Source organism: Dromiciops gliroides, chromosome 5, assembly GCF_019393635.1.
Source record: "Dromiciops gliroides isolate mDroGli1 chromosome 5, mDroGli1.pri, whole genome shotgun sequence".
In the NCBI taxonomy this organism is placed as follows: Eukaryota; Metazoa; Chordata; class Mammalia; order Microbiotheria; family Microbiotheriidae; genus Dromiciops; species Dromiciops gliroides.
Window position 1 is genome coordinate 55,027,408 of NC_057865.1, and position 27,859 is coordinate 55,055,266.

Sequence of the window (27,859 nt, forward strand, 5' to 3'; positions counted from 1 at the left end):
TTTCCAAATCAGTGGCATTTTAAAAACGAGAAGCTGTTATGTATTGTGCTACTCTCAATACAAATGTTAAGTTCTTGGAAATATCCATATTTCTCATTTTGTGTTATAATTGTTTTCCATTTAAAATAATTCTTTATTTAAATCTGGTCTTGAGAGTTTACACTGCATTAATCCTCTAATGGAGCTATATTTATACCTCTGAAAATGGTTTCTGGATATTACTACAAAATTAGAAAATCAATTAACTCTATTTGCTTTTGAAAGGCTTGTTTCACAACATGGCTTTTTTTGGAGGGGAGGAGTAACTTATTATGGTTTCCCTCTTACATAGAACTTTCTGACCATTTAAAAAGTTTCCTTCATGAGAGGAAGAGAACTGCCCAGGAAAGCAGACGTGAAAAGTCTCCCCTTCCTTGTGCCTAGAGGGGATGGGTGGATATCCCCTCACTCAGGCTCTCCAGACACACAGAGCGACAGAAACGTCCTCCTAGTAAGAATGGAACCACACCCCTTCATTCTGGAGCAAAGCCTTCTTCAGGACGGAAGGGTAAGAAGTTGTACCTCGGAAGAGGGGGCCCTTTTAAGGAGGGGCGCATAGATATCATCCGCTACGATTCAGAGACGCTATTTATCTCTAAGTTGGGTCAATACTTTGTAGAAAATGAGCTCTCACAGACCGGAGTCGGGTTTGTCTAACGGTTTCTGAAGCTGGGCGTTGGAGACGAACCTCTCCAAGCAACCACGGCCCAGTGATTCATCTCCAGTGATTCACGGTCCCCTCCCCGCCTGCATTCCTTCTCTCCTCCTCTACTGCCTCCCCACCCTCGGACTCCAGACTGTACGATTCCGGACAAAACCCGCAGGGTCCCTAGACACAAACGACGGCCCAGCAGGATGAATGAATTCGCAAAACCGAGCCCATCCCTCCTCTTCCGGAAGGCACAAAAAGGAAGTAACAATGGCTCAAGAACTTCATTTTCTCAAGTACACGCCCCCTCCTCCATCCTCCCAAATCTCAGGCTCTTTCTCGCTGCCTTTCTTCCTTTATGGCCGAGAAATCATACACCCCCCCTCCCCCCGCTCCGCCTCTCTTCCCACTTGGCCAAGGGTCTCTCTTCTCTCTGGTCCTTCCTGGCAGGGTCCTTCTGGCCCCTCATGCCTCCCTTTCGCCCTTTTGGCGAAAATCAAGGTGCCCCTCCCACCTCCTCCTAATACGCCCTTTTGGAAGAGTTTCCTAGACCTCTCTCCTCCTTCTCCAATCTGGAGTCCCGAGTGGGTCCCCCAACTTCCTCTAAGCTTTCTCCCACTTCTTTAATGTGCCCAAGGGTAGGAGTCACCCCCTCCTGCCGGGGATAATCAGCAGGATTCCGTGCCCAGCCCCAGAAGTAACGGGATCGGGCTCCCCGCCCAGTTTGGGGGAGATGGGGGAGGGCCAAGGGCGGCACCCCCGCCCACCCATACCCCACCCCTCCACACCCCCTCCCTGTCCCCTCCCTACTCTGTCCTTTCTCTCTAGGTCCCCATTGGCTGGCGAGTGGTCGGGGATTGGCCAGCTGCAGGGGCCCCCTCCGCCGATATAAGTATCGCAAACGAAGCGGGGTCCCGCTCTCTGCCGCTCCAGTCGTCCAGGTCTTTACAAAGCCTAGCAGCAGCCAGCACCGCCGCCTCCGCCCCTCTCCTCGCCGATCTCGCTCCTCTCAGCAGGCACTGCCCACCAGCCCCACCAGCCCTCCAGCCATGTCTTCTCGCTCGGTATCCTCATCCTCCTACCGTAGGATGTTCGGCGGCAGCAGCGCAGGCGGGCGGCCCAGCTCCAGCCGCAGCTACGTGACCTCGACCACCCGCTACAGCCTGGGCAGCGCCATCCGCCCGAGCACCACCCGCAGCGTGTACTCCTCGTCCCCGGGCGGCGTGTATGCCACGCGCTCGTCGGCAGTGCGCCTGAGGAGCAGCGCCCCGATCCCCGGGGTGAGGCTGCTCCAGGACTCGGTGGACTTCTCCCTAGCCGACGCCATCAACACGGAGTTCAAGAACACCCGCACCAACGAGAAGGTGGAGCTGCAGGAGCTGAATGACCGCTTCGCCAACTACATCGACAAGGTGCGCTTTCTGGAGCAGCAGAACAAGATCCTGCTGGCCGAGCTAGAGCAGCTCAAAGGGCAGGGGAAGTCGCGCCTGGGGGACCTGTACGAGGAGGAGATGCGGGAGCTGCGCCGGCAGGTGGACCAGCTCACCAACGACAAAGCCCGGGTGGAGGTGGAGCGAGACAACCTGGCGGAGGACATCATGCGGCTCCGAGAGAAGTAAGGGCAGCGCTAGCTCTCTGGGCTAGCCTTGGAATTGACTAGCCCTCGTCTGTTTCACCTCGCTGGGTGGGAGGAGGAGGAGGGATGCAGGCTCCATCCCGGGCCCGGGGCTGCCACGCCCTTGGGCCCTTGGGCGTGGTGGGGAGGGCGTGGTGGAGGAGGAGAGGGAGTCCGGACTGGGGAAGGAAGAGAAGTAGGGGACTGTGGTTTGGCATCTGTTCTGAGGTCGCCCCGCCCATCATCTCTTGCTGCACTCAACGAACGCCCCTCCATTCTGCCCCTACACTAGCCAAAAAAAAAAAAAAGAAAGAAAGAAAAAGAAAAAAAAAGTTGCTCCCATCTCTTAGCGCTTCCCTTTGTTGAAGGCGGGAAAGAGTTCCGCTAAGTTTTCCCCAAGTTTCCTCGCCTCCTTCCTGGAGAGCCTCGGAAAGAAAGGAAAGGATGGCTCGAGGGAGGAAGGCGAGACAAAGGGCAGTGACGCCACGTAGCCATGCTAATCCGAGCGCCCCTCTAAATCCCACTGCAGGCGGTCCTCAAGGTCTTGCAGCTCCCACCCACCCAAAGGAGCTGACTAGAAAGAGCCGAAGTTATCTGTCGGTCTTTAGAGAAGTGTTTCTTTTCCCCCTGGTGGAGAGGAGGGGGAAGGGGGGGGGGAGGGTTTGGTGGTTGGGTGTGGCTGCTTGTCCACCCCTGCTGGCGGTTTCCCACTTCCTCCTGGCTTGATGTGTCACTGTTTCAGGTTGCAAGAGGAGATGCTACAGAGAGAGGAAGCTGAGAGCACCTTGCAGTCTTTCAGACAGGTTTGTAGCCTTCCTTCCCTGCCACGCCTTTGCCCATTCCAAGCTCAGTTCGAAAAGTTGGTCCTTAACCCAGACTCTCCCTTAGAGCCTCTTTTAGACTGTTGGCACAGCCCTCTAGCGGTGGCCAGGTGCCAAACCCAGCTCCCCTGGAACTGGGGGATTTGCCTGGGCGTCACCAAAGAATACAAAGGAAAGTAATATAATCCTCCTTAGCTTTTAACTTTGTTTCAAGTTTTCAAAGAACCGGGCAGGCTTCGTTTTTCCCACGCTTTCTGAGACTCAGATTTGAGCAGCTCCAGTTTGAGTGAGATTGTCAAAGAAGTTTGACATCTTTGTATTGTATCCAGGCCCAAAGAAGTGCAACACACTGGTTCGAAGTTTAAAATAAATGTTGTTTTAAGAAGAACTTGCTGTGAATAAATAGAATCAAGGCAGAAACTAGGTGGTGGGGAGGGGGAGTCCTATTGTATGGGGCATAAAAACTAGAAGGGGTATAAAACAAAAGGCCTCCCTTACCCAACTATTTTTTTTTAATCTTATAAGGGAGAAAAGGAGCCAGCTGTCCTCAGGGCTATAAGAGCATTAAAGGTTTCTATGGGATTCACTATGGAATGTAGATACAAGCATTCTGGCAAATGGGGTCCCCAAAGACAGAAAGAATAGGAGTCTTTGTATTCACAGGGAAGCTTGCAACAGGCTGCATTCTTCCAGAATATGTAATCATACAAGCACAGTTTTAATTGGAGATAACTATTTTATAACAGAAAGTTATACTCAAACCTGTACAGGGGACATTGGATATAACGTTAGAACTTTTCAAAGAACATTAGTCAGAGTTGGCCTTGAAAGGACCTCTCTTCCTTTTTGTTTGTAATTTCTTTTTCCAGAAAAAAAAAGTTTTTTCTTTAGAAAAGTGCCCTCGTGCGTGCGGGGAGAACAGAGCCCTTATAAAGCTAAACTTGGGTTTCAAGTGACATTTTCTAAATAGATATGTTATGCTCCAGGACCTTGAGAAATCTGGGGCTGTATTAGGAGAATTGAAAGTGAAGGTGCAGCAGATAAAGCACCAGCCCTGGAGGCTCAAGGACCTGGGTTCAGATATGACCTCAGACTATGAGCTGTGTGACCCTGGGTAAGTCACTAAACCCCATTATCTCAAAAAAAAAAAAAGAAAAGAAAAGAAAAGGAAGTGCAGAATGGTCACCTAGTTTTAAACGTCCAGTTTTCTTAGAGCATACTTTCAACTCAACATTGGATTAAGATTTATTCTAGCCTCTCCTATGTGAAGGTAAGTAGGGCATTTAGATCCAAGTTATATAAGTACATATGTACAAACACACACGCACGCACGCGCACACACAGACACACACACACACATATACTCAGAGCAGGATAAACTGCAAAGTATAAGTTAGTAAGAAGAGTGAAAGATCTGCAATTGGAGGACTCAGATTCAAATTCTACCTCCGAGGTTTCCTACCTGTGTGCCCTAGGGCAAGTGACTTAACCCCTCTCTCTGTCTCAGTTTCCTTAACTGGAAAGTGAGAGGGTCGGACTGGATATGGGCTTCTTAAACTTTCTCCACTCGTGACCCATTTTCACCCAAGAAACTTGTACTCAAACCCGGGTATATAGACATATAAAATAGGTATACATAACCTATTACTGTTGCCAAATTTTTCATGACCCCAATACGGGGTTAGGACCTACAGTTTAAGAAGCTAGGGACTGGATGACCCAAAAGGGTCTATACATCATAAAATGCATTCACAAATGGATGGGGAAGGGAGGATAGAGTAATGCAATTCCAATTTGAAGAATTGGCAGGAAAAGCTATGATCATGGATGATTTGATGGCATTTCCATTCACTTTAGTCATTGGGCTTGTCAGTCTCACCTTCCCATGCTATTTTGATGTGTTTTGTTTTTTTTTTATTGTAAGGCACAATTTCAGGACAGAGATGCCCCTCTACTATGAGCATATTCAGAAACCAAAGTGGATTTGCCAAATTACAAAATATGTAGAAAAAATGGTCTGTTGTCTTTATTCACCCATTTTTGAAGGACGAATGTCATTTGTCCTGTACACTCATAAATAGGTGATAGTAAATGTTAAGTGACAAATTGAATTATCACCTAGTCTTTAAATCTTTGGCAAATTAAGCAGGATATTCACCGCCAGAGAAGTAGTACAGTAAAGAAGGTGCTAAACTTGATTTCAGAAGTTCTGGATTCTAGTACTATCACCTCGTAGTAACCACATGCATGACCTTGGCAAGTCATTTTGCCTCTTTTTCAATTTCCTCATTTAAAAAAAAAAAAGCTATTGCCTGCCCTCTGGATGTCATGGGTCTAGGGCAAGGATCTGAACACTAAGAAAAGCTCTCAGATCTGGAAAAACACTTGTTAAATAGAAAGAAATCATACGAACACCCAATTAACCAGGGGTGCTCTAGAGTAATATCATTTCAGTGGTAATACAGAAGACATTTTCAATCTCAGGACTTAAATGAATTTAATACATTCTTTTCGAGCCTGTGGAATGTCCCAAGTGCCACTTTTCTTTGAAGGAGACTGAACTGTCTTCCATAACTATTCTCAGAGCTGAACAAAAAGCAAACCCATTTTTTCCCCACTCAAAATTGAATCTTCATTTTCCTTATGTTACCCAATTGATTTTTTTCCAATGAAAGTGTTACAGGTGTCTTTGAATTTTGTGGAGTAGAAACTGTACAGCAATTATTTCTTAGAGGATAAAATGTACCCATATTTCTGAAGGGGAAGGGATAATCTATCTACCTTCAAGGTTGTACATTCTGATTAGGAAATGTGACTACTTAGCAGTGGAGTTGTTGAATCTGGTATATGTTGAGACAAATGAAGCTAAGTCTTTACCAGGCAACAGGAAGATCTCTACATACACGTTCCTTTTTAAGAGTAAGAATGAGGTTCATTTTAAACAGTCATTTCAAAAGAGTTCTAGTAACTGACTTAAAGCCAGGGAAGGAAGAGGATGTACACACCCTTAAGGTGTTCAAGAAGGGCAGAGGCAGCTCAGAGGCCAAACAGGAGATGCAGAACAAAGATGAATAAGAGGTGTTTAATTTTTCCTCACTTGCCCTTTTCTTGGTAGTGGCAATACATATCCAGAGCTAGAGTACTGAAGTACCAGACAAGGCTCATAAGTTACTGGAAACAAAGTCATAACCTAAAAAATGTATTTCAAAAGATAGGAGCAGAAAAACCCCAAAAACAATCTTGGGAAAAGATCAATTAGGTGGTGCAATGGACTTGGAGTCAGGAGGGCCTGAGTTCAAATTCAGCCATTTTATCCTTAATAGCTGTGTGCCACTTCATCTCTGCTGGCCTCAGTTTCCTTATCTGTAAAAGGTGAATAATAACAGTGCCTATCCCCCAGAGTTATGATAAAAGGAGGCACTTGTAAAGCACTTTGCAGACCTTAAGGTGCTAGCTAACTACTAGCTGTTATTATATTGCAAGCTTGAAAAGTAAATAGGTCTATCGCTAATCCACTGTGGTACTTTGTTAAATTTACCACTGTAGTATGAAATTTGACCTTAAAAGCTCTGTGTTGTAAAAAAAAAAAGTTCCTCAAATATTTTTAAACTGAATAGAAATGTTACTTCAGTGGAATAGATAGTAGTAGAACAGCTGTGTGGGGCCATTTGGTTTTGTCTGGTATTAGGGGGGCCTAGTATCTATTCCGTGCATCATTATCACAACTTCATAACTTTGGGAAAGGCTGACATTCCACAGAACGTGTGCATTTCTCCAAAACCCATGCAGTTTTATAACTGATGTAGTTGAGGTATTTATCCCAGGGTTGTTGAACATTTCATTATTTCTGAAACTCCTCTTAATCTGGAGTTGACAGTGGTCCACTCAGATGTGAATTTTCAATGAAAGATTTTAGGTTTTTCCCTTGAGGTTGTTTGCCCTTTATTTTCAAAGAAGACTGTGACATCTAAGTAAGGGAGAGCTGTGCAAGGTCAGCAACCTTACTCTCTCCTCCAGAGCCATCTGGGTCCAGTAGCAAGATATACATCAGGACAACTGGAGATGTCCCTGGATGTTTAAGGCAATTGGGGTTAAATGACTTGCCCAGGGTCACACAGCTAGTAAGTGTCTGAGGTGAGATTTGAACTCAAGTCCTCCCAACTTCAGTGCCAGTGCTCTATTCACTGGGCTACCTAGCTTCCCATGAGTTCATGTATATCTAGGAGAAGGTACAATATGAGGCATCAGAAGATTTACAGGCTTGTTAAATGGTCGCCATATTTTAAATTTGGAAGGGAGAGTTAAGATGATTTAGGCAAATCTAAATTTTACAAATGAGAGGAGAAAGAGGGAAGTTCAAGCAACTTAACTAGATAGGTCAATCAACAATCATTTATTAATCACCTACTATGTGTCAGACACTGTACTAGATGTTGGCAGTATAAATGGAGAAGTGATATAGACACAATCCTCAAATTTAACATTCTATCAGGGAAGATATACACATCTACAGGCTTATATGAAATTGAAAAAAAAAAAACAACATTGTTTACCTTGAGGGAAATGGGGGGGGGGGCGCAGGGGATAAGATTCAGAAAAGGCTTCCTGTTCAGGATGACATTTGAGGCAAGTCTTAAAGAAAACTAGGCAGTTCTAAGATGTAGGAGTAAAATGGGATTTTTAGAATTGTGATCCAGGGAAGCAAACAATGGATACTGCTGTCTAAAATGTCCTCTAAATGAACAGCCTACTTAGATTAATCAGTTTATCTTTCTCCATCACCAGGCTTTTGTTGTGACTTCTATAAGCAAAGATAACACATTTGTGTAAGACTTGGAGATTTACACAGTACTTTTCCCATACAACAAACCAAAGCAGCTGATAATGCTGGTATGATTATGCTCAGTTTGCATAGGACACCCAGCTAGCGAGTGTCTTGTCTGGGATATTAATCCAGGTCTTTACACTAGATGAATAGATCTGAATCCAGGTCTTCTCTCATTCTCTGTCAGAGAGATGGAAAAAGATCTCACCTTTGAAACCCATTTTTTTTTAGATGCTATCCCAGATGTTTGTGATGAGTTGGGTCAGCTCTTACCCTAAAAGCCTGATTTGCTAGTAAGCATTCATAACTGCTTCTCAGAACTGTTCTGGAGCATCTGTTGAAGCAAAGTGTTGGTCGAAGCAACGAAAGCATTCATAATAATATATAATAATGACAAAAAGCTAACATTTATATAGCACCTACTATGTGCCAGGCACTGTGTTATCAACTTTATGAATATTATCTGTTATTCCTCAGAACAACCCTGGGAGGTAGGTGCTATTTCTAAGTCCATTTTTACAGATGAGGAAACTGAGGCAGGTAAAGATGAAGTGACTTGCCCAGGGTCATAAAGGTGGTGTCTGAGGCCATATTTGAACTCAGGTTGTCTTGACTCCAGGCCCAATACTCTACTATGAAGCCTGGCTGCTTCATCTAAGTGTTAGGATGATTATACAATAAACATTACTTGGGAAATCAACCAGTAATTTCATATAATTACATACTTAACATCCTGTTAATACCTTATATAACAGACTAAATAAAAATCTCGGTCCAGCACCTTCTTATAGAGGATAAAGTAGGTCTCCCTTGGATTTCATGCCAAAATCTCAGTATAAAATGGATGAAGTTATAAGACTCTATAGGACATGAGCTCCCAAGGTCAGTGTCATAGAAAGGCTTCTCAAATCTATTAATTAAAGGAATGATATCATTGCCAAAACTCTTTTTCTTTCTTAATCAGGATGTTGACAACGCTTCCCTAGCACGTCTAGACTTGGAGCGTAAAGTCGAATCCCTGCAAGAAGAGATTGCTTTCTTGAAGAAAATTCATGATGAGGTAAATGGAGTCCTTTGATATGATTGGATACAGAGAATAGCAATGGCGTCTGTGGGATGGTCAATTCATTCATCTGATCTTTTTTTTTTTTTCTTTCTAGGAAATCCAAGAACTGCAGGCCCAGATTCAAGAACAACACGTGCAGATCGATGTGGATGTTGCCAAGCCCGACCTCACTGCAGCCCTGCGTGATGTCCGTCAGCAGTATGAAAGTGTGGCTGCCAAGAACCTCCAGGAAGCTGAGGAATGGTACAAGTCCAAGGTAAGAGCATAAACCGATGTGATTAGATACCTAGGAAAAGGATTGCGCTTTGAGAAGACTTAGATACCTGCCACTACTCCTTAGTCTCTATAGTGATCCATAGTCATGTGTAGTACTATTTCCACTATTCACATTATTTTTCAGTAACTCATCCTAGCCCTCTATTGAAATGTCCCCCCCAAAAAACCCCATACATCCTCAAGATATTTTACTTATTTGAGTGAGATGATCTGATACTGCTGACCCCAAAATGTTAGGCAATACCCCTACCTCTTCTTCCTCTGATTTACGTAATCTTAACCTTATATTTCAGGTATGAAAATTTAAAGGTTTTGTTTGTACACATCTAGTTTTTGTATTTTCCTATTAAAGGCTCTTCAGTCCTCCAAGGAGAAAAACACCATGTCATAAATGGGCTTCAGTAGCTCAAGGAAATGATTAACTGGGCATGGATCAAAGACAAGTTGTACAAAACCAGATGCCTGGTATCTTTAAACACATAGGAACAGAGCTGAATTATGTAGGGAGACAGAATGCTTGAATGTAATTTAACTAAGAAGTAATCAACAAGCATTCATGAAGGACTTACTCTAAACCTGGCACTCTCATTAGGCTTTAAAGATACAAAGACTGAAGTGAAAGAGGGTCCCTACCCTCAAGGAGCTTATGTGCTAGGGGGGAGACAATATGGATGCTTCTAGTTCTCTGCACAAAATAAATTTCAAATTTCTTCTTCAACAGTTTGCTGATCTCTCTGAAGCTGCTAATAGGAACAATGATGCTCTGCGCCAAGCTAAGCAAGAATCTAATGAATACCGACGACAGGTGCAGTCCCTTACCTGTGAAGTGGATGCACTTAAAGGAACTGTGAGTACAGCGTAGTTTTGTGTGTGTGTGTGGGGGGGCAATGGGGGTTAAGTGACTTGCCCAAGGTCACACAGCTAGTAAGTGTCAAGTGTCTGAGGCCAGATTTGAACTCAGGTCCTCCTGAATCCAGGGCCAGTACTTTATCCACTGCGCCACCTAGCCGCCCCCCAAAAGTTTCCCTTACAATGTAGTTTTAAAGGGGGGGGTGGCATTTGGCCTTGGCTTCCATTTTTTATCTTAAAGTAAATTCAACAATTTCTCAAAGGAGTATTCTCCTTTATATTTAATATCTCTCATTACCATTTTTTGAAAGGCAAATCCCTTAGTTGAGTAGTTGACTTTCTATTCTGTTGACATAATGATGATTTGAGTAAGAGTAACCTGAAGAATGAAGGAGAACAAATTTCAATATTCATAGCTATTCTTAATGCATCTAATAATAAATCTGGTAGTAATTTTTTTGAGGGGGGCAATGAGGATTAAGTGACTTGCCCAGGGTCACACAGCTAGTAAGTGTCAAGTGTCTGAGGCTGGATTTGAACTCAGGTCCTCCTGAATCCAAGCCTGGTGCTTTATCTACTGTACCACCTAGCTGCCCCAAATCTGGTAATAATTTACAGCAGAGAAATAAGAATAGTGGGAAAAAATAGAATTTAGACTGGAGATATGAAATTTTTTAATCCAAAGTGTGTGATTGTGTCAGGATAAATTCAAGTTAATAGAAATCTATAATCCTGTATCTTAATCTTTCCTAACAAGAAGGGACTTGTTACTCTGCCTCTGCCCCACCCCCACAGCCCCCAAATACAAATAATATTCTGAGAAAGGTGTTTTATTACGGTCTCTGAAGCTGTTTCAGCTTATTGGGTGAAATCTCCATGTCAGTGCTTGAAAATAATGGCATAGTGAAGAGAATATTAAGATTAAGCCAAAAAGCTATCAGCCAGGAATCCTCGTATATTTATGTGAATTAACATTCAAACCCTATCTCAATTCTCTTAGAATGAATCCCTGGAACGCCAGATGCGTGAAATGGAGGAGAACTTTGCTGTTGAAGCTGCTAACTACCAAGACACTATCGGCCGCCTGCAGGATGAAATCCAGAACATGAAAGAAGAAATGGCTCGCCACCTTCGTGAATATCAGGACCTGCTGAATGTGAAGATGGCCCTTGATATTGAGATTGCTACCTACAGGAAACTGCTGGAGGGAGAGGAGAGCAGGTAGAGAATGGGAATCTGTGTGCACAGATGGACTTCCCTTATTTATAACAACTGCTGTGTTTCTGGGGGAAGGAGGAGGGAATCGCAACAAAGAGGTGATTTAAAGGAATCCTTTGTTGGCTTTTGGAAAGTTAGGCCCCTTCTGTAATGTGATCACCTCCTAGAAGTATGGTTTCCCCTAATGCCTGTGTTCATATAGGTGTTCCCTGGCATTGATGTTGCTGTAACATAACTCTTCTGCTTTATTTTCTTACAGAATTGCTCTGCCTCTTCCAAATTTTTCTTCCCTGAATCTGAGGGGTAAGTACTTGCTTTCCATTTGTAAAGAAGTCAGCAGCTAGTAACCACTGGGCCATTTTGTTTTCTGGGAAAGGTCATCCTTTGTTAAATGGGTCTGATAATGACATAGATAGCAAAGCAAACCCTACTAAATGTCCAGAGTCTAGGACTGTTTGTTTTCTGGATGCAAGTACATCAAAGTCCTAAGTGGGAGGTACTCAATCCTGAACCACCTAATTAATCCTTTAATGCTACCATGGCTTAAACATGTAGGCTTAAAAACACCCTCAAGCTTTTAGACCTCTTAGGGGTGAATCATTATATTGAATGGTACTGAATTATACTGAACAGCCATAAAGTTAGTTTCATAACTCTTCCAACTAAAATTCTCATGTTGCATTTGAATTTCATTTTTTCTCTCTTATGTGTGATCTCTCCTCAGAAACCAACCTTGACTCACACCCTTTGGTTGACACCCACTCAAAGAGAACACTCCTAATCAAGACCGTTGAAACTAGAGATGGGCAGGTTGGTACCCTCAAAATAAGGGAATGGATAAGCTAAGGGAGGAACCAAAAAAATCTTGCAAGTCATGCTTCTCCCTCTATATGCCTAAATTATGCATTGACACAAATCCTAAAGAGTGACTAGAAGTCTCATCTTCTAATCCCATACCCAACCAACTAATTAAGGGGTACCTCAAGGTGAAGGTGTGATGGTGCTCTTCCTGCAGTGCAATTAATCTGCATTTACCAAGATGGCTAATTAGAAATGGAAATAAATGAGGCAGGATAGGGATGCGTCAGGGGCCCCTTGACCTTGATTCCTCTTGACTCCATGTGTCATTTCAGTTGTTAAAATTCAACCTCTTAAAACTGGGATCTTCAACCAGGCATAGCTGATGAGATGAAATGAGAGTTATCAGAAGGAGTAATCTTGACTTCTACCCCTTTTATTGCATTTGTGAAAATCTGCAGGAGCCGAAGCATGAAAAAAGGTGGATTAGGGAGCGATAGTTTTCTACAGACAAAATGCAGTTAGAAACACTGCTGGAGTAGGGCAGCTCAGCTCCTACTTTGCACCTACCCTGTGATGCAAGGGTGCTGACAACTAGTCTCTTGACGCCTTGCAGTTTGCCTAATTATGAGCAGGGGATTTGAGGCAATCTACAAGTGAACTGAATACTTACGTGTTTGAAGAAAGAAATTTAGAGAAAGGGAGAGTAAACAAGAACACCAAAGGGTCCGATTTACAAACTTTTCATGTGTGCTTTTGAGCCACTGTAATGCATCTGTCAGAACCACCATAAAAATATCCCTCAATATTCTGGCCCATGTAAGTGTGTAACATTCCATGAAAAGCATATGCAAATAGGCCAAAAGTATGTCACTCCCATTTACAGTCTCTACTGCTAATTGGAAATATACCCAGTCACTGGAGGGATCCCTCCTGAAAATGCATTTTAGAAGTGATAACATTATCTGTATCATTTATGGGCCAACACAAAGATTCTTTTCAAAATGCAATTTCAACTTTGAGCTCAACTCTTTATTCTTTAATGCCATTCTGTTAACATTTTCAAGTTTATTGGGGGAGTAGGGAGGAAGGATTATGAACATCAAAGCCCATTTTATTACAGAGGACATTGAGGTTTGAGATCCTTAGTGCTAAGTCTAAATTGTTTTTTGAGTTTTTAACTTTCTTCTTTATACAAACAAAACAGGTCATCAATGAAACTTCTCAACACCATGATGATCTGGAATAAAAAGTATGAGCTGACTGCAGTAGAATCTTACCAGCAAGAAGAAGAGAGAATTCCATATGTTAAAGAAACAGCTTTTAAGTGCCTTTCTGCAGTTTTCCAAGAGCGCAAGATAGATCTGGATAGCTATAACGGAATAGGTTTTAGTTCTTACGAACTGACCCTCGTAAAAGATTTAGAACGTTTACAACAAAATCTAGTTTACAATGATATCTTGTGCTACGATACTTTTTTAAGAAGTGTTTTTGAATACCATAAAACTGCTTTTTATTTCCAGCAAGTGTCTGACCAACCTATTACTGCTTCAATAAATCTTTGGAAAATATTGTTTCTGCTCTTGTTTTTCATTTTTAATAATAAGTTGTTGCTTAAACTGTGTCATTTTAGATTGGAACCTTGTGATGAAAGAAAACCTTAACATTTCCCTTTCTCCATTCTTTTCTTCATCTCCAAAAAGATCAACCAAAAGCTGGGCACTAAATCAAAGTCTAGTATTTGGGTAATGTATAGATAGACCAAAATAAGCATCTACTATATGATAGACCCTGGGACATAAGAAAACAAATAATAAAATCTCTGACCTAAAGGAAGGTATTCTTCTGAGGGATATGATATATATCCATGAGTACATGCAAGATAAATCTATATTCTTGGTGTGATCAAACTGCAATTCAGCCATTTTATTGACCAACACAAAGAATGATTTATCATCTACAATGTGCCTGATAACCATGAATGCTTTGGAAGGATGGTGGTCCTGTTTTTTATTTTTAACCATGAGAGTGAACGCTGTATATCTCACTGGTTTTCAATCCCTGGGGTTCTCCAAGATCATTCAATAATTTAATCATTATAAAGTGATGCCACCCCAATCCCTCAGGCAACCCTTCAAGTCCAGAGTGAGATCAAATATGAAAATCAGTTTACAGAAATCATCTAGAGCCCATGTATAATTTCATTTGTAAAAGGAAAAGCCTTTTAATTTAAGACTATGCTCAGGAGGCAGGTAGGTGGCACAGTGGATAGAGCACCGGCCCTGGAGTCAGGAGGACCTAAGTTCAAATCAGGCCTCAGACATTTGACACTTGCTAGCTGTGTGACCCTGGGCAAGGCACTTAGCCCTCATTGCCCAGCAAAAAAAAAAAATGATATTAAAAAAATCTGTAAAATTTAAGGCTATAGTCAAAGGGCTATAAAAGTGTGCATACCAGTATAATGTCTGTCAGAGATCAAAGAAATAAGAAAAGGACTTGTATGTACAAAAATATTTATAGCACAAGTACAAAAATATACCACAAAAATAGTTTTGTGGTAGCAAAGAACTGGAAATTGAGAGAATGCCTGTCGATTGGGGAAATGGCAATATTGTGCCATGATTAACTGAGAAGGACTTAGCTATTCTCAGCAATACAAGGACCTAAGACAATTCAGAAGGACTTTATGAGGAGAATGCTATGTACCTCCAGAAAAAGAACTGATGGATTCTGAATGCAGATTGAAGCATTCTTTTTTTAAAAAAAACTTTGTTATTCTTGGGGGGGCGGGTTGGTTTGCACCTTCTTTTGCAACATGGCTAATATGGGAATGTTTTGCAAGATACATATATGATATACAGCAAATTAGTTACCTTTTTAAAGAGCAGGGAGAGAATATAGTATTTGGAAACATTTTTTAGATGAATGGTAAAAATTTTTGTTACATGTAATTGAGAAAAAAATAAATGAAAAAAAGAAAGCCTCTTAAAATTCAAATTCTTAAATGGGGACAACTAATGAGGTGAAAATATAATAGTTGAGTTTTGTTTTTTGTTTTTGCTGCCTCCACTTTGTTGATGGTGATGAGCTAATCCACTGTAGCTGTTGGAGCATGAAAAAATGGGAAGGGGATATAGCCTACCTTCTATTAGCAAGAGGCAGTCAAAGTGCCATTGTTGCAATAATTAGCACCTAGGCAAATTAACTGGTGGCTGCTGTGGGTGTTGATGTGTGAAGTATGCATGCCTTTCTATGTTTCCATTTTCTTAGAAGGTAGTTTTTTTTTTTAATGTTTGTAGCTGATGATTTTCGGACAAGTAATCCAGCAGTTTAATGTAACTGAATTGTGAATTTATTTGCAGGTCTCCTCTAGGGAACCAGTTATTTTCCAAACAATGTAATAAATCTCCTGCAAAAATGGTTTTACCCTGTATACTCTGTGGTTTCCTAGATTTGAGAAGCAAAGCTCTCTGTACTCAAACAGAAAGAATTCCTAATGCCCCAAAGTCTACATGTTCATGCTGAGTGACCTGACTTTATGTCCTGGGTCTTCAAGCAGCTCCTTTGAGAAACTGGGCAGTTCTGACAATCAAGCATTTATTCATTGGTTACCAGATACTACCAGGGCTTGGGGTGATAATCAAGAAGGCCAAGGTCTGTGCAAAGAACAGACAGTCTAACTGGACAGGTAGGGCTGACAACCGTAACAATTAAATATATAGTATTTACAACAAGTACATTAGGAATTCGTTGATGAAGAATTGTCAAGGAAGGGTTCCTGAGAATAAGTTAAGAGCTAGTGGAAAAGGGAAGGGCAAGAACAAAAGAAAGATCCTTGAAATGACCCTGGATGTGACACTAATAAGCCTGGGCTTTTATTTTGAAATTCTTAGCAATGCCTACAACTCTGGAATTTTGTTTTAGGATTACAGGTGTGTGTGTGGGGGGGAAGATTACAGCTATAGAGTGAATGGGAATCATCTAATCCAAACACTCTTATTTTACAAATGAAGACGTGGGAGACCCAATGAGATGAAGTGATTTGCTGAAGGTCGCAGAGGCAGGAAATGGTAAAGTCTGGGCTCCGAAGCCAGGCCATCCCACTGCAGATTCAGGGCTCCTTAATTGTACTACATTGTCTATAGAGTTGATACACTATGTTGTGGTAAAGGTAGGCTCACAAGAATGAATGATCTATACTCTTGGTATAAGGGTGACCCCTAGGAAGCCTGTACTCCCCTAACGGACCTGTGATCTAATCAGTCTAGGTGCAATGGTGCATCCATACATCCTGAACCATCCCCTCCCATGAATCCATTCAACTTGTTAATAATAGTCCTTTTTGGGTTCTTTTACCATTCTGTGCATACTTATGCTAGATTTGGGAGCCTGTTATTTCTCATTTTTGCTACATGCCTGGCCTATTTCATTTAATGATCCCCAATATATTGGATAATATCTTTTTGCCACTTTTTGTGCACATCATCATTGAGGATAGGCTACAGTCTATGGATGCCCACCATGTATCTCTCCATTCGGGTCATCTTGAACAGCATCATCCCCTCCCAACTCAACCCTAGTTTGTCCTCAGCTAATGAAAACATTGATCCCCTGTTGACTTTCTCCAAAGGTGGAACAGTGCTATTATAGAAAGATTCAATTTCTTTAAAGACCAAGAGTTATCATGTCAGGATATTCCTTTAAAAAGTCTTTTCTCCCACTCCAAAAGACGGTATTTCTAGGAGTCCCTGGATCCCTTCATACCTCTTTTATAGAGTATCAGACCTTGAGTCACGAATACCTGACACTTACTAGCTGTGTGACCCTGGTCAACTCACTGACAAACACAATTGATTGAGAACTGACTGAACTCCATCTAGTTTCTGTTCCTTGGCCAATGTGAGCTGCTAGGAACTCACCCAGTATTATCATTCTGACTTCTGATTGTTTTGTAAGACCCCAAACTCTCCCCTCCCTGAGATTCCCAAGGTTTCTTCCTGGACTTTAGCTTATTATGGTGAAACTAGTGAAACTGAGAAGTTTACTCTTCCCAAATGTTGCTCTCTGTTTTGGTACTCCATATAAACCTTGTCACCAGTTCCCTCTTTAGGGTACTCCCAGCACTTTCTGAGCAGTACCTTGAGCTGCAACTTCTCTGTTCCGATTAAAGACCTTATTTTGTTATATTGATTGTTTTCATTAATTTTCAGGTTGACATCACTTAACTTCTATAAAGTGGGAATAATAGCATTTGCCAGTTGAGAGATAATATGTATAAAGGGCTAAGCATAATGCTTGGTACATAGTAGGTGCTATATAAATGCTTATTCTCTTCTCCTCCACCCCCTCAACTTTATTAAAGATCGGAACCACAGTTTTTAGAAATGGAACATACTTTAGTGATCACCTGGTTTGATTCCCTCATTTTGCAGATAAAGAAACTGTATCGCAGAGAGATGAAGTGACTTGCCCAGTGTTGTAGTGAATCAGCAAGGAGCTGATTCAGAAGTTTTGATTGGAAATCCAACAGTCTTCTGACCAAGTCACCCTGCCTCCCTTTGTCTCCTTTATCTATAACTGTCAGAAATCAGTCCTTAATAAGAGACCACCCAGGGAAAAAGTGGGTGGGAGGGTACATTATCCTCAGGGTCATTTAAACTGTGTATTTGGTCTCATTTCAGTTTATTTAAAGTCTTTATTTTTATCTTTGATCATAGTATTATAGCCTTTCTTATCTATCTCTTTGGGGAAACAATGAAAAGAAACTATTCTTACCCTCTATGGTGAAGCAAGTGATTGATATTTGTCTTTTTCATGTGTAATATTAAATCCAAGATTGAAGGAGATGGGAAAAATTGCAGGAGGAGGTGATGACAGAGAGAATGAGTCTGGGAAAAAAAAAGTTGCCAGGGGACAGTGAGATGTGTGGAAATAATGTGAAAATAAGGGTCAGCTAAGTATTCTCACATCCATGAAAGGTAGATGGCAAAACCAGTGAGCACAGCAGAGATTGATTAAGTGATATGACTGTAATTCATCTATCCCTTCACTCAGAAGAAAAACCTCTCCAGGAGGGTTTTGGTCTAGACAAAGCTGGAAGTGGGAATGATCCCCCTCAAGGCAAACAGCCTAAAAGGTGCTCTCAGTTGAAGGATGAAGGAGACTGGAACATGCTCCAGGTGTAGAAAAGACGGAGACCTTGAACTCCTGCTGGGGAAAAAGTGGAGAAGGTGGGTGCCAGTTACAGTTGCTCAATCCGGCGACAAAGGACTACAAGTGCTGTTTTTTTCAGTCATGTCCAACTCTTCGTGACTCCTTGAGGAGTTTTCTTGTCAAAGATACTGGAGTGGTTTGTCATTTCCTTCTCCAGTCCATTTTAGAGATGATGAATTGAGGAAAACAGGGTTAAGTGACTTGCCCAGGGTCACACGGCTAGTAAGTGTCTGAGACCAGATTTGAATTCAGGGAGATGAGTCTTCTTGACCCCAGGTCCAGCACTCTGTGCACTATGGCGCCACCTAGCAGCCTCTATAAGTACAATTAGAGCCATCTAAAATCTGACACCCCTTAAATTCAGTGCCCCATTTAAAAGTGAAACCCTTTGGGCATGTTGTAGCCCCTCTCCCTACTTCCCTTTTCATAAGGTCTTTTCTGGAAATTTTCATGCAGATAATAATTGTCCAAGCTGGCAACTCATATCTAAAAGATGGTCAGTAATCCGGCCTCAGACACTTGACACTTACTAGCTGTGTGACTCTGGGCAAGTCACTTAACCCCAATTGCCTCACCCCCCCCAAAAAAAAGAATAAAAAATAAAATATAATAAAAGATGGTCTGTGTTAGCTAATACTTTTGAGCTTTAACTTCTCATTTTGAATTTTTTCCAGTAACCAGGGTGACTGTCCTGACACTACTATCTGAAGGCCAGCCCCTCTCTAGGGATGGGAAGAAATGATCAGAAGCTCTATGAAATGTCCCATCTGGCAGGAACAAGGAAGCAACAAAGCAACAAAGCCCAAGAAGCTCCGTTAGCCCCTGAAAGTAATGATCAAGATTTACAAAAATCAACATGAAGCTACCTTTATGGTAAATGGTTTCTTTACCGAAGAAATGCAAACAAAGATTTTTTTCTAACCAGAGAAGTGGAAGAGAATTAGGAAAATACCAAAAACCAAGCTTGTGAAATGAAAGAGGAAGCATCTAAGAACAATTAATAAAGGAATATAAATTTAATACAAATAATATCTAATTTGCATGACCCTTTATGGTTTGCAAAGTGCTTTGCAAATATTTATCTCATGATAACCTCACAAGGACCCTGGGAGGTAGGGGCTATTATTATCACCATTTTACAAATAAAGTCACTAAGGCAGATAGAGATTAAGTGACTTGTCCAGGGCCACAAAGCTAAGCGACTCCAGGCCTAGTTCTCAATCTACTGCAACATCTAGCTACTTTGCTCCATTTTGCACAGAAAAAAAAAAGAAAAAAGAAAAAAGTTTTAATTGCAGCCAGAGGGTCAAAATAGAGATATTCAAAAGACTGTATTCCCCTAGAGACTGTACTTGATAAACAGCCAAAATCCTCTATCTGGGAGAGGATAAGTTCCTCTCTGGATCTGAATAATGTCTTTGATGGCCACTTTGAACTCTTGTCTCTAATTCCAAGATCATCAAGAAAGCCTTTTTGTATTAATCTCTACTTCAGATGTATATGCCTTATAGATCTCTGGCTGTATTGCAAGATGCTTAAGGACAGAGATTATATCTTAGATTTCTTTGTGTTAATAAATATTAATAGAGCACTATGAGGGTTCATCAATATTATAATAAATACCAATAAATATTTGCTAATTAATTGATTTCCATCCTCCAACATCTCTTATATGTTCTCTTTCACAAGGTAACCACTCAACTATTTGTGGGCTGATTGTTTGATTTTCTATTTAACATAAATTCTCTGTACCCCCACACCCCCTTAAAAATGGAAATCTTGAACTAGAACTGGATTAAGCTTACTTGCCAGGTGTAGATCCTTCATTCTGATGTATTCATCTTAATACTGGAGTATTGTGGGCAGCTAGGTGGCACCGTGGATAAAGCGCCGGCCCTGGATTCAGGAGGACCTGAGTTCAAATCCAATCTCACTTGACACTTACTAGCTATGTGACCATGGGCAAGTCACTTAACCCTCATTGCCCCGCAAAAAAAAAAAATAAAATAAAATATTGGAGTGTTAGTTATAATGAGCCATCTTCTATACTATATCTGGAGACAAAGGACTTGGATTCAAATTCTGCTCAGCACATTCCAGCTCAGCTGTCTTGAGTTTTTCTTGGCTTCATTTTCCTTATTTGTAAAATGAGGGGGTTGAACTAGATGAGCCAAGGCCTGGTTCTGGGAAGGGGAAATGTAAACCCAGATAAGGGACAGAGATTCTGAGGGGATTGGCAACTAGGATAGGTGTGCATAAGTGTGGGGAAAAAAATGAGAATTTGGAAGGGTCAGTGTTGATAAGTAAGTTCTGGCCAGTACATTTTTAGGAAGGGCTGGAATAAACTGGAAAACACCCAGAGAAGCAAAACAAGGATGATGAAAGATTTCAAGTTCATTGCATGCAGGGATCAGTTGAAAGAAGTGGGGATATTTGCCTGGGGAGTTAAACCTTGTGGGAGGGAGAGGGGCTTGGTAAATGTCTCCTAGTCCACATTTTTAAGTACTTGGGGCTCTGTTCTACACTCTGGGTACCTGGAGAGCTATTGTGTGGAAGAGGGATTTGAGAATTAACACGTGTTGGGGGTGTGTGTGCTTGCGACCTGAAAAAGAGATGGGGGGCACCTAGCTCAATCAAAGAATTGGAGGCTCATCATGAATCTTGTAAAAGATTTTTATTAGGAGAGGAATATGGGGGTGGGGACAGATCACAATGGAAAGCTGTCCCACTTGAATGAGAGAAGACCAGGTCTTTTATATGTTTACATAACAAAAGAGAGGAAATTACAAAGCAAGAGGAAATGCAAAAACTGGGAAGAGCAAGATAACTAAGTAGAGTATTACTAGGATATGCAGCATCTATCCATATCCTGCATATCGTCTAGCCAACTTTGGTATTGCTTATCAGCATACCAGGACTGGGCTTGGCAACACCCATTCCTGAGGTGGGAGATAGAGCTTCCCCTCACCTGGGAAAATTCAAGGATTCCTTGGGAGTTTGGGGTCCCTCATCCCACAACACATGGATAGCAAGAAATCACACAGAGGCCCATTTAGGGTTCTAAGGAAAAGTTTCCTAATAATTCAGGCCCAAGATGAAATGGGTTGCTTCTGAAGGGAGCGTGTGCTCCTCTCCCTGGAGATCTTTGTGGTTGTTTGTCCTTTGTTCTCAAAGAGGATCTCAATGACATCAGGGGGATGTCATAATTTTCAGTGAATTGGATTTAAGTGAGGGAGGACTATGGAAGATCACCAACCTCATTCTCTCCTCCAGAGCCATCTGGGTCCAGTGGCAAGATATACATCAGGAAGCCTGGAGATGGCCCCGGATGTTTGAGGCAATTGGGCTTAAGTGACTTGCCCAGGGTTACACAGCTGAGGTGAGATTTGAACTCAGGTCCTCCCAACTTCAGGGCCAGTGCACTAACAATCATACAGCCTAGCTATCCCCTAAAGATCTTTAAGCAAAACCTAAATAACCATTTGCTGGGAAAGCAGTCAAGGCGAATTTTCAGGCAGGTCTCTTCTAGTTCTGAACCTTGTTATCCTACACAGCCCCCTCCCCTCCCCTCCTGGTAATAACATCATTTTGGGGAGACAACACAGATGCTTAATGTCTCAAATAATGATAGAAAGTAGCATGTGGTTAAGTGCTATAATAAATAGTACAGGTAAGTATAAGAATTTAGAAAAAGGAGAGGATGTGAGGGAAGGCAACCTGGAGGAGAAGAAATGAGTTAGATCTTGAAGCAAGGGAAGAATCTGAATAAACTCATTAAGCAGTTTGATTTTTCATTTTTTTGAGGGGGGTGAGGCAATTGGGGTTAAGTGACTTGCCCAGGATCATATAGCTAGTAAGTGTTAAATGTCTGAGGCCAGATTTGAACTCCGGTCCTCCTGAATCCAGGGCCGGTGCTCTATCCACAGTGCCACCTAGCTGCCCTTAAACATCTTTTTAAAAACTAATGTGTTGGGGCGGCTAGGTGGCGCAGTGGATAGAGCACCGGCCCTGGAGTCAGGAGTACCTGAGTTCAAATCTGGCCTCAGACACTTAACACTTACTAGCTGTGTGACCCTGGGCAAGTCACTTAACCCCAATTGCCTCACCAAAAAAAAAAAAAAAACTAATGTGTTCACTGACTAGCAGATAAAAGTAAGCATGTCAGTAGGAGCTCAGAAGTTATGGTTCTGAGCAGGGGCTGACACACCGAATATCTTGAAACTGGGATAGCTTTTCTCTGGTCCCGCATATGAGGGGGTAGGGTCCAGGTGCCACATTTGTTATTTAGTATTTATGAAAATGAAATGATCTGCAAATCACTTTCTAGTCAAGAGGAATAGATTAGTCATTTAACCTTCTTGGTCAGAACCACAGTGACCCACAGTGTTTGGTATGTAACTGATACTCGTTCTTCTCAGCCCTGGCTGGCATGCCGCAGGGGTAAGCAGCCAGGTCATTGCTTTCCCCTGTTGGTCTCTAAGAAAATCTGGGTCACATAAAGACTAGTATCTAATATTATGCAGCTAGGTGACACAGTGGATAGAGTGCTAGGTCTGGAGTCAAAAGACTGGAGTTCAAGTCCAGCTTCAGATATCTACTGGCTGTATAACCCTGGGCATGTATCTTTACCCCTATCTCCCTCAGTTTCCCCATCTTAAAAATGAGAACAATAATAGCACCTTCCTTCCAGGGTTCTTGTAATGATAAAATGAGATAATTGTAAATCATTTAAACCTTGGCAAACCTTTAAAGCACTATATAAATACTAACTGTTACTACTACTACTACTACCACCACCACCACCGACGCCACCACCACCACCACTACTACTGCTGCTGCTGCTACTACTACTACTACCAGTATTACAAACACTACCACTGGTATTACTACTAGTAGAAGTAGTGTTACTACTACTGCTGCTGCCCTGACCCACCACCACCACCACCACCACCACCACCCATTTAACCCCTTGTGTCCTAGAACCCTGCCCAGAATATGACAACTTTGAAGTCTGTGTACCAAAGTGGGCCCTGTGGAGGTGATGGGTTTTTTAAAAAAATTTTTTTTGTTTTTGGTGAGGGAATGACGGTTAAGTGACTTGCCTAGGGTCACACAGCTAGTAAGTGTCAAGTGTCTGAGGTCAAATTTGAACTCAGGTCCTCCTGAATCCAGGGCTGGTGCTTTATCCACTGCACCACGTAGCTGCCCCTGTGGAGGTGATATTTAACGCTAGCAGTGTTAATAACGAGAGCAAAACTGAACTATATAAGTGATAAGAAATGTTTAAACAACAAACTATGAGAGTTCCAGTAAGGGAAGGGAATCTACTTTGAAGTAGACATTCTTTCTATCCAATCTTATCAGATGGATGGGTCAGCTAGGTGGTACAATGGATAGAGCACTGACTGGCTCTGAAGTTGGGAGGACCTGAGTTCAAATCTCACATCAAACACTAGCTGTGTGACCCTTGACAAGTTAGTTGATCCCAATTGACTTAAACATCCGGGACCATCTCCAGTCCTGATCTATATCTTGCCACTGGAGCCAGATGGCTCTGGAGGAGAGAGTGAGGCTGGTGACCTTACACAGACCTCTCTCACTTAAATCCAATTCAGTGCAAGTGCAAGTCATGACATCACCCTGATGTCATGATCCTCTTTGAGAATGAAGAACAAACAACATCACATGGATGGCGACTGCAGACAATTAGTCAAGCCAGGGATTGCTAAACTGTGCCAAGCAAAGTGATTTGCACATAGTAGGTGCTCAACAAAGGGTTGCTGAATTGACTACCTATTATTTCCTTTCACTGCTCCTTCATGGTACCCAGTGCAGTTTATAGCTCCAACGCCTTGAAACCTAAGCAGACTCTAAGGAACATGAGCTAACCAGGGTACTGTTGGGTCTTTATGTTCTCTCTGATTTCTTGGGGACCAGCAAAGGACAGCAGTGGCTTGTCTACTCACAGTCGTGGGGTGCACAACAGAGATCACTAGTCACATACCTTAATCTGACTATCCAACCTCATCTGGCTATTTTCCTCCTTGCCACTGCTATTGATGCTGTCACATCACCCTCTATGTTGGACAGACCATGGATGAATGAATGAATGAATGAATGAATAACAACAAAAGATTTATTAAGGACTTAGTTTATGCAAAGCACTGTGCTAAGTGGTCCAAGGATTTAGAACTAAAAGAGACCTTAGAGGAGACCTAGTTTGACTCTTTCAATTTTTATTTTTTAACAAATGAGGAAAATGAGGCCCAAAGAGTCATTGGACTAAGGTCACTCAGTAGCAGAACCATGATTCTTTGAGTCAGATCCATTGTTCTTTCTTTTGTTCTGTTTCTTTGCTGCTGCTGCTGCTGCTGCAGACAGTTTTTAACTTCAAGGTTTTAAAATGGATTATCGTTAGTTTATCCCCAAACAGGTTAGGTGATCCAGCAATGATCCTTGCCTAAACTGGGCAATTGAGTGGAGGCTTCTCCGATTTCCTTCCAGCATAAACCACACGCAGGGATTTTGTATGGATGGAATCCCAGAAGTAGTTCTGGAGCCACCTGACCTGTCAATTAACCATCAGACCAGCCAGATCTAGTTTTAATGGACAGCTGCACCGGCTGACCTGATCCTGATGAGTGGCTCAACTGGGCAGTGGCAGGAGGCTGTTGTTGTTTTTTGTCCTTAGCTCTCTCTCTCTCTCTCTCTCTCTCTCTCTCTCTCTCTCTCTCTCTCTCTCTCTCTCTCTCTCTCTCTCTATCTTTCTCTCTCTCTCTCTCTGCTGGGACAATGAGGGTTAAGTGACTTGCCGAGGGTCACACAGCTAGTAAGTGTCAAGTGTCTGAGGTTGAATTTGAACTCAGGTCCTCTTGAATCCAGGGCTGGTGCTTTATCCACTGCACGACCTAGCTGCCCCTTTTCTTTTCTTTTTTGTCCTTGTTTCTTGAAGAGGACCATGGCACTGGGGTGATGTTATGACTTACAGTGAATTAGATTTAAGTGAGGGAAGGCTGTGTAAGGTCACCAACCTCATTCTCTCCTCCATCTGGGTCCAGCGGCAAGATAGATATCAGGACAACTGGAGATGGCCCCCAATATTTAAGGCAATTGGGGTTAAGTGATTTGCCCAGAGTCACACAGCTAGTAAGTGTCTGAGTGGAGATTTGAACTCAGGTCCTCTTGACTCCAGGGCCAGTTCCACAGGCTTGCTGATATACACCAACATTCTTCTTTCTACTCCTCTCCACTGATTAAACCCAAGGACATTTCTAGCAGCATCCCAAGAATGCAAAGTATGTCATGATGCTGTGGGTGCCAAAAGCGATCACTCCTGAATTCTTGAACTGCTTCTTAGCATCTCCCGTACCACCCTGTAGCTAACAACAGGGAGGGATTTCCAAATGGGGCCTAGCAACCCCTAGATTGTTCAGTGCTCCAACCCACAAGTGACCCAGTGAGCTTATAGTCCTTTCACAAGGTTTCAGTGAAAACAAAAGTTTGACATATTTAGGAAAAATTGCAAAACAACAAGGAAAACATCATAAATCATTCCCTACCATATTGTACAGGCCACCGGGACTTTAAAGTTAATAAAGCAGTATTGTGCATCCTTTGAGTGGAGCCTGGGAAAACAGGAGACCTGCTATCAACATGCTGTGTAGCCCTAAGCAACTTAGCAATTTCTCTGTTGCAAAGTAGTTATTTGGGTGGGAGAGCAAAGTAAATATATTTTCCAAGTACTTTTAACTGATTAAAAGGCTTATAGGCTCAATATTAGTTTGATGTTTGGCACAGACTACATTATCTCTAGGAGCATTGAGAAGCAAATTTTTATATGCTAATAAAGATTAGAATATCATCAAAAGGCAGATAATGGAAATAGCCTATTGGAAATAACATTGTAATAGAAATTTTGGAACATCCATGGTCTTTAGTCTTTATTCAACTATGTCCTTGGATGATTCAATTCAATTTAACAAATATTTATTGAATGTCCATTGTAAGAGGTTCTATGTTTGCCACTCTGAGGCATCAAAAGATGAATGGTGGTTTCTGCTTTCAAGATGCTTACAACTTCAGTGTGTGTGTGTGTGTGTGTGTGTGTGTGTGTGTGTGTGTGTGTAAATGACAAAAAAAATTCTGTGTCAGAATATGGCAAATGCTTAATAGGACTCAGTTTCCCCATCTGGAAAATAAAGGTTTGGCTTAGATGATCCCTAAGGTTTCTCTTAGCTCTAAAGTCTCTGATTTTAAGGTTGCTTTTCCAGAATTCCCACGGGTCACTGACAATGAATATTACCCGTTTGGGTATGCTAAAGATACTGACTTTTCAGATCTGAGGGGAGTATATTAGCAGGGCAAATACTGTTACACATAAGATCAGCTTTCGCTTGAGACCTGTAGAGACTTGATCTGTTCTCAATTACTCCTTTTAAAAAACAGTACTTAAGATACCTCAGGAAAATCCTATTTAGACAAAGATATATAACTTCAACTGAGTTGGTAGGTGGTAAAAGCCTCTAATTGACTCTTCTGAAACTACTAATTGACAAACATCCTCTTCCAAAATACTGCTTCTTTGCTGTGGATAAAGAGGAGTTTTCAAGAGAGTCTTTCAGGTGTTCCACCTATCCCTCCATCCCAGCTAAAGGTATATTAGACCAAGCCCATCTTTCACTTGGTGGTAAGATTTGTGACCCTGTTGAATGAATTCAGGGTAGATAACTTACTTGTTATGTTGTCATGACCCCCTGGGGGGAGGGGTTCTTGTCAAAGATAATGGAGTGATTTGCCCTTTCTTTCTCCAACTCTTTTTACAGATGAGGAACCTGAGGCAAAAAGGGTTAAGTGACTTGCTCAGGGTCACACAGCTGGTAAGTGTCTGAGGCCAGATGTGAACTCGGGAAGATGAGTTTTCCTGACTCCGGGCTCAGTGCACCACCTAGCTGCCCTAATTTATTTATTTAGTTACTAGATTGCCAAAATGATCAGGGGCTAGAATATACTATTTGTTTGAACTGAATTTCATTGAAAAATAGCCTGAATGTCTGAAACCCAGAACAGGTGTGTAATTGATATTAGCATACCTGCTTCTCCTTACTCAGTCAACTCCAGTGGCTCCTCATTTCCTCCAAGATAAAATAGAATACCCTCTGAGTTTTAAAGATCTTTAAAACATGACCTTCCTACCTTTCCAATCTTCTTTCACTGTGTGTGCTCCACTGGGTTTGCTCCCCAGGCCAGCAGGTCTAGCCATCTGTCTGTTCCTAGTGCCTTCCATCTCTGGACTCTGCATTTTCCTGGACTGTCCTCCATGCCTGCAATGCCTTCCCTCCTCATCTCTGCTTCCTGACTTTGCTGCCTTCCTTCAAATCTCAACTGAAACCCACTTTCTTCAAGAAGCCTTTCCCCCCATCCCCCTCAATGCCAGGGTCTTCTCTCCAAGACTACTTCCAATTTACCCTGTGTACACCTTGTATGTACTGTT

The 27,859-nt window shown here is 42.1% G+C and overlaps 1 protein-coding gene across 1 annotated transcript; it reads left to right on the top strand.

The window, feature by feature from the left end:
* The first annotated feature begins 1,559 nt into the window (after positions 1-1,559).
* On the top strand, positions 1,560-13,727 carry VIM (vimentin). The gene is made up of 9 exons (XM_043968738.1): positions 1,560-2,303; positions 3,046-3,106; positions 8,914-9,009; positions 9,110-9,271; positions 10,013-10,138; positions 11,141-11,361; positions 11,618-11,661; positions 12,083-12,168; positions 13,364-13,727. The coding sequence occupies exons 1-9, from the start codon at positions 1,738-1,740 to the stop codon at positions 13,403-13,405; spliced, it is 1,404 nt and encodes a 467-aa protein (XP_043824673.1). The 5' UTR covers positions 1,560-1,737; the 3' UTR covers positions 13,406-13,727.
* The last annotated feature ends 14,132 nt before the right edge of the window (positions 13,728-27,859 follow it).

Excerpts from the sequence above, each read along its gene's own strand:
- VIM (XM_043968738.1), top strand. The coding sequence starts at position 1,738 with ATGTCTTCTCGCTCGGTATCCTCATCCTCCTACCGTAGGATGTTCGGC. Across the intron at positions 2,304-3,045 it reads ATCATGCGGCTCCGAGAGAA|GTTGCAAGAGGAGATGCTAC; the intron begins GTAAGGGCAGCG and ends TCACTGTTTCAG. Across the intron at positions 10,139-11,140 it reads TGGATGCACTTAAAGGAACT|AATGAATCCCTGGAACGCCA; the intron begins GTGAGTACAGCG and ends CAATTCTCTTAG.